The sequence below is a fragment of the Vombatus ursinus genome, unplaced genomic scaffold, assembly GCF_900497805.2.
Source record: "Vombatus ursinus unplaced genomic scaffold, bare-nosed wombat genome assembly UNPS02011591.1, whole genome shotgun sequence".
NCBI lineage: Eukaryota > Metazoa > Chordata > Mammalia > Diprotodontia > Vombatidae > Vombatus > Vombatus ursinus.
In genome coordinates this window covers 3495817-3509222 of record NW_020951369.1, presented here as the reverse complement: position 1 = coordinate 3509222, position 13406 = coordinate 3495817, and the positions used below count along the sequence as shown (strand labels likewise).

The window sequence follows — 13406 nt, the reverse complement described above, 5'->3', positions numbered from 1 at the left end:
GTAATAAATAATAATAATAATAACAATAACAATAATGATGATGATGGTGATGATAACATTTTAAGGTTTAAAAGCACTTTGTGAAAATAGTGCTTTTAAATATTAAAGCATATATGAAAGTGGTCATTAAGAATAATAATCATAAACATAGCTAGCAATTATGCGACACTTTAAGTGCTGTATAAAGTCTTTTAAAATATTATTTCATTTTATCCTCACAACCACCCTGGGAGGTAGGTGCTATATTATCCCCATTTTACAGATGAGAAAATGGAGGCAAGCAGAGGTTAAGTGATTTGGCCAGGGTCAGGTCACACATCTGGTAAGTGTCTGGGACAAGTTTAAAATTCCAGTCTTTCTGATCTTCCTGAAGGTCCAGAGCTCTATCCACAGGCTCCATCTAGTTTTCTGAGAAATATACAAAGTCATTATCTACCAAAGACAACCTAATCCTCAATGCTTTAGCATGTTTGTGCCCATGACCTTTTAGGGATTAAGTTCACATAACTGAACTCTCTTGTATGGACCTTTGTAAACATTCTTAAGTTTTTAAGCCCTCCCCCAGTTCAAAGGTCATGCTCTCAGACTTCAGTGTAAAGATCTTAGAAATAGCTGTTATTATTGGGTTGATTATTTAGGATCTTATCAGTTCATGTACTCCACCAAAATGATGTCAAATAATAAAAAAAAAATTAAGACTCCAAATTTTATGTTTTTATAGTTTAAAAAATGAAGACATTTTATAGGATTTGAAGCTAGAAAAGAACTTTTAGAGCTCATTTAACTCAGCAGCTTTCAAATATTTTGTTCTCAAGACCCTCTTAAAAGTAGAGATCCCCTCCCTTAACTACCTCCAAGAGCTTTTGTTCACATGGTTATATCTAATCAATATTTACCTTATTAGAAATGAAAGCATTTTAACATTATTATGAAAATCGTTTTGACCTCACAGACTCCCTTGAAAGGGTCTTCAGGGTCCCCATTCTCATTTTGAGAACAGCTAAACGAGTCCAACTAATTCATTTTGTAATTTTATAAACTGGCCCAGAGTTAAGTAACTTGCCAGAGGTCAAAGAGGCTCTAAGTACACCAGAGAACCTGAAGGTAAACACAAGTATTGTTCAAAATTCTTATCCCTGGCCCCAGAATTCTTAACCAAGTTCCCTCGTTTCCTATTCCTCTATTCCACAGAATTTTTCCAGTGTTTCTTTTGTCTTAATATCTCATGGCTACCTCTGAACTTTAAATCAAGCCATTCTGTACATTTGAAACATCTTTCACCCAGCCTACTCAGAGTGAAGGGCATGCCTCATGTGACCCCTCCCTCAGGTTGGCTGGTACCTCCTAGAACTAATATTTTAAGGACATCCAGGCCAGCCATGTCTTTATTTCTTTCCAGGCTGCACTCCTGAATCTCTGGACTTTCTCTACCATGCCAGAGAAATTTCTTCATCTTGGGAGTTCAATCCACCCTAGGACTTCTCACATTGGAAATACCTGCCTCTACAAGTCTCTCTTTCTGATTGGCTGGTTCCTTCCAGAACTACCATTGTAAGAAAAATCCTGAGGTCTGCCATGTATCTTCACGGTTGCATTCCTGTCCTGCTATATCACCTTTCCCCTCTTCTACTTCCTTTTGTATGTTATCTTTTCCCATAGAATGTAAGCTCCTTGAGGGCAGGAATTGTCTTTCTGCTTATGTTTGTATTCCATTTGGCGGAGTATCATATACTAAGTGCTTAATAAATATTTGTTGACTGAACTGGACATAAATCTAAAAATTTTAATTTCTTCATGAAGTTATCCTTCATTTATCAGAAAGGAGTTGAGTGCTTCTTCATCCTACTGTTATCATTCCTACAATTCTACTCTCAAATACTCAAATGGATCTATGATCTCATTGAGTAGGCAATTCCCCTATCAATCATAAAATGTACTTACCCTTTGGCTGATCTTCCTGCCCCCCCATCCCCACTGTTCTCTGTGGAATCCCTGTCCTATATAATTAATAAACTTGCATCCATCTTAAACCTTTTCTTTTCTCACTTCCTTCATCTTCCGGTTCTCCATGAGAGATAGCATCCTTATCTTCTCTTTTCTATACTGGATGTATTTCATTCATATTGTTTGCCTCTGGTCATGGTGGGCAAATTCGAATATGCTCAGTACAACTCCCATTGTCTATTTATGAATGTATACATCATAACTTAATTATCTTATTTGAGTTTATATGCATCTCATTTGTTATCTTTTTATAACCAATTATTTATTCCATTGCTTTCACGTCCCCTCAGTGTTATCTCAAACTGTAAAGCTAGAGAACATGGGATATGTTTCACCTGATGAACATCCTGCCACAAACAACTAACTAAAGGCATTTTCATAATGATAAAGGAAAAAATTGCCTTCTATATTAAAAGGTCACTTTTTTTTGAGAAATAAAATAATACCTGTTTGCTAAACTGAAGAGAACTTGTTAGGCTACTTCTGTTCCAATTACTCACTAAAAAAATTATTTTTCCTAAGATAACTTCCTGGATTTATGTCTATATATATAGTATTCTATCTTTAGCAAAAAGATGGTAGCCATAATTCCAGGAAATTCTATTTTGGATTTCTGTTGACAGAACATTTTAAACTTTCTGTCTGGAAAACTGGTGAAATGATCTTTCTTTTGCAAACTTCTCTTTTAGAATATTATTGACTACTCCTACCAGACAGTCACTGTACAAACCCTACTGTCCATCCCCATTGTTCATTTTCTTCATACCATTCATTCCCTTCAACCCTAACCATTCCCAAGCTTCACCTCCCTATGCTGTCCTCCCTAGAATGTCTGCTCTATAATTAAATTTGCTTTCATCTGAATCTTTTATCTTTCTTACTCCATTCATCTTCTGGCTCTCCCTGAGATCTGGGTCCTTCCTGCTGAACCTTCATCCCTATCCACCCTTTCCAGTACTGGCTGGACTTTCAATTCATCCTCCCTGACATGGCAGGGGAGTTGGAATACTCCTTGCTGTCCATTCCCACTTCCAGACACTTCCTTTACCACCATCACTCAGTAACCTCTCCTTTGAAATTCGTTCCATCCAAAGTTATTAACTGAACAAGATTCTGATAGCTATTACCTACTGATCTCAAGCACATCCTCTTTCCTTTCTCAACGAATTCACTACCTGGCTCAGTTTTTCTCTCTACCCCAGTTCCTTTCATGACACTGTTCTCTCCAGGTTCTTCTCCTACCAGTCCGACCTTTCCTTCTCAGTCTTCTTTGCTAGATCTTAATCTAGGTCACATCCCTAAACCATGCTTCTCCCCCAATGCTTTGTCCTGGGACACTCTTTTCCCTCTCTGATTTCATCAGTGCCCAAGGGTTCAGCTATCATCTCTATGAAGATGATTCCAAGATCTATATATATGCATCCCTAACCTCTCTTCTGAGATCTAGATTCACATCAACAACTACCTCTTGGACATCCTGAACTGGTTAACCTGGAGACTTCTCAAACTCAGCAAGTTGGAAATAGAACTTTTTATCTTTCCTCCTAAAAATTTCTCCTCTTTCCAATTTTTCTACTACTATCAAGAGCACCACACCATCCTCTGAGAAACCCTGGTCTGCAATCTCAATGTCATGCTAAACTCTCTTGAACTTGCTCCACATATCCAACTGGTTTCCAAGTCCAGCCATTTTTTCCTTCACAACACCTCTTTTACATCCCCCTTCTCTCTGTTTCCTCCTTAGTGAAGGCCCTCATTCATCTTATTCTTTGCCTATTGCAATAGCCATAGGTTAATGAGCTGGTGTCCCTGGATCAAGAATCTCCCCATCCCAGTTCAGCCTCTACTCAACTGCCAAAGTGATTTTCCTAAAACTTAGGTCTGACCTTGTTACTGCCTGACTCAGTAAACTCCAATGACTCTGTTACCTCCAAGACTAAATATTAAATGGTATTTGGTATTTAAAGCTATTCTTTAACTTTGCTTCTACCAATCCAGCCTTCTCATACTTTGCTTTCCTCAATATATTCCAACACCCCATGACACCAGCCTTTCTGCTCTTCTTCACATATAACACTCCAACTCCCACTTCTGTGCCTTTTCATTAGATATCCTTTATTCTTTGAACATTCCCCTTCCTTGGTCAATTAGCATTTATTATTAAGCTAATAATAATGAATTGCTATAATTATTTATTTACACTTTATTAGTATGTTTATATTATTATTAATAACTAAGCGAATTATTATTAATTATCATGGTCCAATTGCTCTCCTAGGGATAGAAAGACATAAATCAGTACCAGCTTTCAAGGAGCTCACAATTTCCTGGATGCCAAAGCTTCCTTCAAAATTAGTTTAAATACCACTTTCTACAAGAGGATTTTTTCTGATCTTGCGCTCTGCTAGTGTCTTTCCTCTAACATTACCTGCCACTTACAATGTATATACATAGTTATTTGCATGTTGCCTCTCCTGCTAGAATAAACTCCTTGAAGGCATGAACCATGTTTGGGGCTCTCTTTGAACCCCCCCCCCCATTCTTATTAGCGTACCTGCAACTTGGTGGAGTGAATAAATGTTTGTTAACTGACAAACAAATAAATTGGCTACTTTTTCAATTCTTAGTATTAGAATGGGAGTCAATAGAATAAATTAATCAAATTACCCCAGATGATTTAGAGTGATAAGATAATAAGACCTAATATATTTTTCAGGTGAGAACATATATTCATTGTTCACTAGCTATGAACAAGGGCTGGAAACCTCCCAAGGGACAATAAGAAATTTATTAAGCTGGACTGAGAGACTTGGTCATGCCCTTTCAGGCCTCGTATATTTAATATAACATATGTATACATTATATTAAATATATATGTGTATATATGTGTATATACACACACACATATATATATAAAACCAGAACTCAAGAGATGTGAGTATTTAGTAGCATAAAAGAGACCCATTGCACTGAAGTCCCTAAGAAGGAACTGCCTTGGAGAGAAGAGAGGCAGCTTAGCTTTGGCCTCACACTTCCACCTATTTTATGACTAGAGAAGGATCTTGTCAACTTCAGAAGGTCAGAATGTTTGGACTTTTTCATCAGCATCCTAGTGGTATCCTCTGCACAGCACAGGATGGCTCCAATGTCCCTTCAATAAAGAGCCAAGGACATATTGGATGACATGAAATCAGATTCATGATCTATCTGGAGCCCAGCAGAAAAGCTATTGCTATGGCTAAGCAGAACAGCCAGGGGACTACAGCAAAAGGTCTTTCGGGAGCTGTGTTATCCCTTTACTTTGTGGTCTTTTTAAACCTCAGCCTACTTTCCCCTGAACTCTGCATGTACTAGCGAGACAATGTCAGTGTCATTTGGCTTTTAGTGAAATACTTTATAGTAACTGTTCTTATTATAGTACCTTAGCAAACACCCCTTTCTAAAAGTTATTTAAGTCTGGCTGACTAACTAGCATTAACTATTAATCATGGTGTGGACTACACTGGTGAGGCCTCCATCCCCTTGGCGCTAGAGCCCTGACTGGATGTAGGAGCCACGCCCTTGGAACCTGATTTTTCAGTATGAGTGGGAGTTGGGATGGTCACCTCGAAACACGTGCTACATCAGTAGGTAACAGCTTGTTCTTAATAAAGGTTTTTAAAGACAATTATGATTTGAGCTTATCCAAAGGCCACTGTCTACTTGGGCAATTTCATACCCTAACATTCAGAAACCTATAATTTGATTCTAAAACCTTAATGTACATTTTATTACCAAGGTATTATGAAGTTTGTAATCAGTTTCTAACATGGTTAAATACTTGGATTTACTCAGACCTTTATTCTAAGTATGATATACTTGTATGTGCCTGAAATATTCATGTTCCATGCAGTACAAGACTTTTTTTTGCACTATAAATTTTGTTCAATCTATGATTCTTTATATTTTGCTTTAATTTTGTTCAAAATTCCCTTCAATAATTCAACTAATGTTTGTTAAGATACTTCTTTGTGTAAGGAACTGTATACACAAAAGTGAAAAATGACACATTTCTTGTCCCCAAAGTTTAAATCTAGCTGGGGTATGGGGTAAGACAGGTACAGAAATAACTATGATTAGGAAGTGATTAAGGCAAAAGGAGAAGTTAACTAGAGTGGCCTATGAGGTCCAAAGAGGGAGGGATGGCTTATAGCTTAGGCTGTGAAGGAAAGCTTCATAGAGCAAAGTCACACTTGTACTGGGTCATGAACAATGGCAATGGGAAGAGATGGTGGGAAATCTATTCCAGGAATTGGGAGATGTTACATAGAAGCAGAGACAGGAGAAAGCAGTGCCCAAACTACTTGACCAACCTAGTCAAGTTTGGCTAGAACATAACGATGGGAATTCCTAAAGGCAAATACTGTGAAATAAGGCTGGAAAAGTAGAGTGCCTGTGGGGGAAAGTAGGTGGCACAGTGCATAAAGCACCAGCCCTGGAGACAGGAGGACCTGAGTTCAAATCCGGCCTTAGACACTCAGCACTTACTAGCTGTGTGGCCCTGGAAAAGTCCTTAATCCTGATTGCCTCTTAAAAATCTTTAAAAAAAAAAAAAAAAAAAAGAGTACCTGTATAAGCACATTGAAGAATTATAGCAATTATTCCAAAAATCTATGAAAAATCCTCCTGTGATTGAGAAAAAAGAGGCATTTTGGGCCTAACTTATTTTGGTCATCAAGATTGACCATTTTCACTGGACCACTGCCTTCCCTTTTCCAATGTACAAATAGTCAAGGGAAAGTGAGCTTCAAGAAAGGGTTCAAAGTTCATAGAATGAAGAGGTCTCCCAGGATGTTGTCTAGCCACTTGTGCCCTAAGGCAGAAGCCTAGAGAAGGAAATAAAAACAGTTAATAATTTTGGAGCACTGGAGGGCAAGGCAGGCCTGGCAAGGAATCCACAGTGTGGGAATTTAGGGAAACACAACAGTCCTGGGGCTGGGGGGGGGGGGGGCTACAGAGAGATCCCACAATAGAAGGAAGGAAAGGGGTTCAGAAAGGGAAACAATGGAGTGGCATGAGATAATATCTGTAAAATGCTTAGCACAGTACCTGGTACATAGTAGGTACCATATAAATGCTAGTTACTAATATTAGTAGTAATAAAGACAAACTGCCTATTTCAAAGTTTTTCCTAGAATAGGGCCCATTCCCTGTAAGAGGGAGAATACTCTCTTTACTTCTCTTTTCTACATCTCATGACTCCCTGCTTTCAGAATTCAAACTTTGGGCCAGTACTATTAATTACATTAAAGATTAAGTGAGTTTTTGATTGAGCAGCGAGGTAGTGCAGTGGGACAGTCTGCTGGACCTGAAGTCAGGAACACTCATCTTCCTGAGTTCAAATCTGGCCTCATATACTTTACTAGCTGGTCAAGTCACCTAACCCTGGTTTGCCTCAGTTTTCTCATCTGTAAAATGAGTTGGAGAAGGAAATGGCAAACCACTCTAGTATCTTTGCCAAAAAAAGTACCAAATGGCATCACAAAGAGTTGGACACAAGCAAAAACAAGTTAACCACAAAAGCTTTTGAACACTGGCCTGGGGACCTAATGAGCATTTATAACATTGGTTCTATCGGAATATGTACTGTGAATTCAAAATAACCACAACCCACTAATATATTGGGGACTGCCTGCCTTGGGCTGAGAATGAAGCCTTTTGGTCATTCATCTTTACAAAGATCAATAATTCTCTTAGTCTGAAATGAGAATACCTTATTTTTAAACAAAACATTAACCACACCTCATTTTCCTAGTAGGCAATTCCCCCAAACTGTTTTAATACCAATACACTGCAGCTGTCCAGGGCTGCAAAGTGTGCATTTTTACAAAAGCATGAGACAGAAGTGAGTTAAGGAGAATGAGGGGGCGTGGAGAAGACTATCACTCCATCTTGAAGAGTACATTAAAAACCACTGAGAGAGTTCTGTGTTTGAAACCACTTCCAGAGCCAGTTCAAAGCTTACTCACTAGTGAAGGGTGTTAGGTCATGGTTACACTCCTTCTTTTTCTGTTTATTGCAATTCATTTGCCTGAAGTGCACAATTTTCTTAGCCCTGCACATGATGGAACACAGTTATGGCAACATAAAGTAAAGGATCACACCCAGTGACCTGCTTCTTAGGAAGCCTGAAACAAACAAACCCATAAAGAGAAAATGCTCCCAACCCACCTGAGCAGGAAATAATGTCTTCCTTTTAGATTTTGTCCCCTTTGTTTTTCCAAAGTGATGCTTCAGTAAATGTGAATCAGGAAGGATTTATTGAGCGGGCAGAGTTCAGTTCAATGTGCTTGGATCTAAGTAGTATGCAACAAGTCACAGAAGGCAATCTCCCCTTCCAAGAGTTTTCTGTATCAATTATTGTTGTTTAGTCGCTTTTCAGTCATACCTGACTCTTTGTGATCCCTTATGGAGTTTTTTCTTGGCAGAGATACTAGAGTGGTTTGTCATTTCCTTCTCCAGCTCATTTTACAGATGAGGAAATTGAGACAGACAGGGTTAAGTGACATGACCTGGGTCACTCAGTTTGTAAGTGCCTGAGGCCGGATTTGAACTCAGGAAGATGAGTCTTCCCAACTCTAGAATCGGCACTCTATCCACTGTGGTATCCATTATCCACCTAGCTGCTCCTCTGCTGTTTCAAACAGGAGAGCTGAGCATGCAGGCTCCATGAAAGTAGTCGATTGTGAAGCAACGTGGAGCGGAGACTAGAACACTAGCCTTGGCATCCAAGAAGGCCTAGGTTCAAATCCTATATCTGATATTTTAGAAATGAATATCTATGGAAGTCATTTAACCATTCTATGTCTTTGTTTCTTCATCTGTAACAAGGATATCTATAAGCACATCTATAGCACCTGCCTTCTAAGGATGTTGTAAGGATGTTGAGTGAGATTCTGTAGATAAAGCATTTTACAACCTTTACACTATCATGTAAATGTCAGTTCTTATTATTATTAATTAGTGCATAGAATGATGTCATAGGCCAGGCCTTGGGTCTGACTCCCAATTCCGGTTTGGAATGGAATTGGAAGGAAATAATGAAATAACTTAGATGGTCTACAAGTATCTTAACAGAAAGAAGCTTACTTGGCAAGCACATAAAGATGATACTTAGCAAGGCTATAACATTGGTTTGGGTGGAGACTGCCCCCACCTTCCCTGCTACTCATCCCAGGCCAGTAGGCTCACCGCAGTGGGACACTGGCAAGTCTGAGAGACGCTGACTTCTCATGGGCTGGACTCTTTTATGCTGATGTGGGCAGGAAGCCACATCAACCACCACAGCCTTAGTCACCTGGGCCAATCAAGTCTCAGGGAGAGGTTTTTTGTCTTCTGGGGGAAAAAACATCAACAACAAAACTATAAGGCAAAACTATATTAGTCTATATGGCAAGGATTCTGGTAGACATTGTTCCAACCACAAATAGGAAAGCACATGAACAGGAAGAGATCAGCTCAACCCAGTTATGTAGTTTGATATCAGGTTCTAGTTTCTGTGATGCATCTGAAACTCACTCTATGTACTTCCAGGGATTCCTTTTTTTTTTTTTTTTTGAGAAATCTAATGTAATATATGGAAAAAATTGGCTAAAAGTCAAAAGACTTGGATTCTGGTAATGGTGCTACAGCTTATTACCTGTGTGACCTGGAGAAAGTCACTTAATCTCACCAAATGTAACACATAGAGTACCTAGCCTATTATGTGTGTGTGTCTATATGTATAGGCACACACATGCATACATATACATATATATGTGTGTATATTAGACATTATATATTATAGTATATTATTATAGATGTATATGTATATATGTGTGCATATATATGTATATATAGTGCCTATTATGTGCCAAGCACTGTGCTAAGTGCTTTACAAATATTATTTCATTTAATCATCACAACAACCCCGAGAGGTAGGCGCTATTATTATCCCCATTTTACATTTGAGGAAACTGAGGCAAATAGAGGTTAAGTGAGTTGCCCAGGATCACACAGCTAGAAAGTGTCCGAGAATGGATTTGAATTCAGTTCTTCCTAACTTCAGGCCTACTACTCTATCCATGACACCATGTCGTTTCCTTATCTCACTTTCTGTCTGTAAAATGGGGATAATATTTTTTCTGCCTGTATTATAAGGTAAATGCAATGTATCTGATATAAATGTGTGTGTGTATGTGTGTGCGTGTGTGTGTATGCAGACATACACATGAATGGCCTCTTATTATATGATAGATTACTATTTTCAGCATCAAGAAGACCTCCAAGTCCCATGTCTGATACTGACACAATTTCTCTCTCTCTCCCCTCATATACATATATAATGTATACATACATGAATAGGGAAGAACTGACATTGAATTTAAATTAACAGTATATATGAGAAAAATGCTTCGAAAACTATGAAGTTTACATGAATCACATCAACCAAGTTACCCCAATTAATTATTATCTTCACTTTTAAGTACAACATAGCTTACTTACCAGCTCTAAAAATTCCCTCACCACCTGCCGCTGTTTCAAATTGGTTTCTCCATCCAGGTTGGCAGTTTCAATGTGACAGAGACCATCAGGGTCACTCGAAGAAAGCAGCAATATGTCAGCGGGTATGATCTCATTACATCGAAGCTGAACAAAATCTCCAACTCGGACTTCTTTCCAATATCGGTTCACGAATTTCTTTTCATCCCTAGAGTCATTACAAAAACTGGTTAAAATATGCTAATCTTGATTCAAATTATGGATGATTATAAAGAAGAGACAATCCTGAAATTGACAATGCTACTATCTGAAACATATGTGCTTTTCATATTTAGGGTGTCCCAAAAGTCTAAGTGCAATTTTAAACCTGGAGCACCGGTTTTCTGCGGTACTCTTTATGTATCTATTTGTGTGCGTGTGTGCATGTATGTGTGTATGGTGTGAACACAGATACACACTAATATGTACATGTACATTCTAGCCATTCTGGAAATCATTTGACAACCAATAAGCCCCCCAAATCATTAAATTATGAATAATGCTTTTTGGTCCAGTAATAGCACTACCAGGCATATTCCTCAAAGAGGTCAAAGAAAAAGGAAAAGAACCCACACATACCAAAATATGTGTAGAGATATATATATATATATATATGTATGTATTTATAATAGCTCTTTTTGTAGCAGCAAAGAAGTGGTCAGGAAGGATTCACCCATCAATTGGGGAATGGGAGAACAGGTGATAGTATATGAATATAACAGAATACTATTCTGCTGTAAGAAATAAAGAAAGGAACAATTTTAGAGAAATCTGTGAAGGTTCTATGAAATGATATAATAGGAAGTGAGCATAATGAGGAAAACAATTTATAAAATAACATCGAAAAGAAAAATAACTTCGAAAGTTTTAAGAACTCTGATCAATGCAATGACTAACCACAAACCCTAGCACATAGTAGGTTTTTAATAAATGCCAACTGATTGACTGATGAAGTATGCTACCCATCTCCTGCCTGCCAGGTAGTGGATACAAGAGGTGGAATGAGAAATGTATTTCTGGACATGGTTAATTCAGTAATTTTTTCCTTGACAATGCATATTTGTTACAAGAGTCTCTCTCTCCCCACCCCTTTCCCTCTCCCACCCTCCTTAACTCCTAACCCTTCAATGGGAAAAAGTGAAGACAGAAAATAAATTTTTGTCAACTGAAAAATTTTTATTAAGATATACAGACATTAATTCAATAAACATTGACCAACTACTGTATGTAAGACACTATGCTAGGTACTTTGGGAATGTAAAAATAGGTAAAATAGAAGAAGCATAAAATCTGGAGGGTGTAATAGGAAACATTGGAACAAGTCATTATCTGATGGCTTCTTTAGTTTGGGGAACTTTTAGTTTTAGTTTCTTTTAGTTTTGGTGTTTTGTTTGTTTTGCTTTTGAGAAATTATGAAAAAGACCACATTGAAATGCTTTATAAGGCCAAATTCACCCCACATTTAAGTGTACTTTAATAATTAAAGAATCTGTGGTTTCAATAGCATATATTCTCCTTTCATCAACACAGATCACAATCCCCTCCTAACACTTAGTACATAATCTTCATAAGGTGCTATGATAAAAAAAAAAAAAATCCACCACCCTGAGGCCAATATGGTCATGAGTCTTCTGAACTAGACTAGGCTAGTCCAGTCCTCAGACTATGTACATGAAGTTAATAACTAGGCCCATATTAAAAGCCTGTCAAGTTTGCTAAGACCTGGGAAAACTAAAACTCTGATGGCATTGTCTTCAAATATTCCAGCTTAGCCAGGTCATGGTGGTGCACCCTCGTAAGTCCCTGCTGCTAGGAAGGCTAAGACTAGGGGATTGCTGAAGTTCAGGAGTTGGGTTAAAGCTGATTGATTGGGTATCTGCACTCGGTCCAGCACCAATACAGTGAGCTCCCAGGATCTGGGGTCCACCAGGCTGTCTAACAAAGGGTGAAGTAGCCCAGGCAGGAAAAAAAAAAAACAATAAACAATAAAACAGCCCGTTAAAGCTTCAGTACAAAGTCTGGGTCTATGCATAGCTCCTGCACTTACGACCAGAGAGAGACAGTAAGATCCTTTATCTCCCTCCCCCAAAGAATTCAAAATCTTAATTTCGAGCCAGAGTACTACTTTTGGTAGAAGATAAACATGTAGTAATATTAACAGACTTCAAAATAGTATACTATTTCTCTGTATTACCAACAAAACCCAACAGGAAGAGCTAGAAAGAGAAGTTCCATTTAAAACTACCACAAATAGTACAAAATACTTGGGAGTCTGCCAAGACACACACACAGACAATATGAACACAATAACAAAACACTCTTCACATAAAGACAGAGCTAAATAACTGGAAAAATATCAATTGCTCATGAATAGGCTCAGCCAATATAATAAAAATTATAATATCACCTAAATTAATTTACTTATTGTAGTATAAATCAAAGAATTGATTTATAGAGTTAAATAATAACAAACTTGGATCTGGAAGACCAAAAGGTCAAAAATATCAGGGAATCAATTAAAAAAAAACCCAAAACAAAACAAAACAAAAAAAAACAAAGGAAGGAGACTTAGTAGCAGCAGAGAAACCAATTCTGTTTCAAAGAGATTGGCCAGATGTTCTTTGCTCAACAGTTTACATACTTCTCTTAGCTTCCTTGCAGGTGAACCATAAACATAAAATTCTGGAAGAGGTAAAGGCCCATTCTGTTTCCATAAATCAGAGACTTGATAGACCTTATCATTCACTACTTATCTAGAGTGCAAGAGGGCACACGAAAACATAGAGTCAGTGATTCCAGGACAAGCATTTAAGCTTGTCAAAGCTGCTAAAAATTACGTTAAT

The 13406-nt window shown here is 37.9% G+C and overlaps 1 protein-coding gene across 2 annotated transcripts in view; it reads right to left on the bottom strand.

Moving 5' to 3' along the window:
• Positions 1-13406, bottom strand: part of ATP10A (ATPase phospholipid transporting 10A (putative)) — a 271184-nt gene that overhangs the window by 140998 nt on the left and 116780 nt on the right. For both annotated transcript variants that reach the window (XM_027856633.1, XM_027856634.1), the window contains exon 2: positions 10528-10732. In XM_027856633.1, the coding sequence (XP_027712434.1) occupies positions 10528-10732 (205 nt within the window). The remainder of the gene's footprint in view (positions 1-10527; positions 10733-13406) is intronic.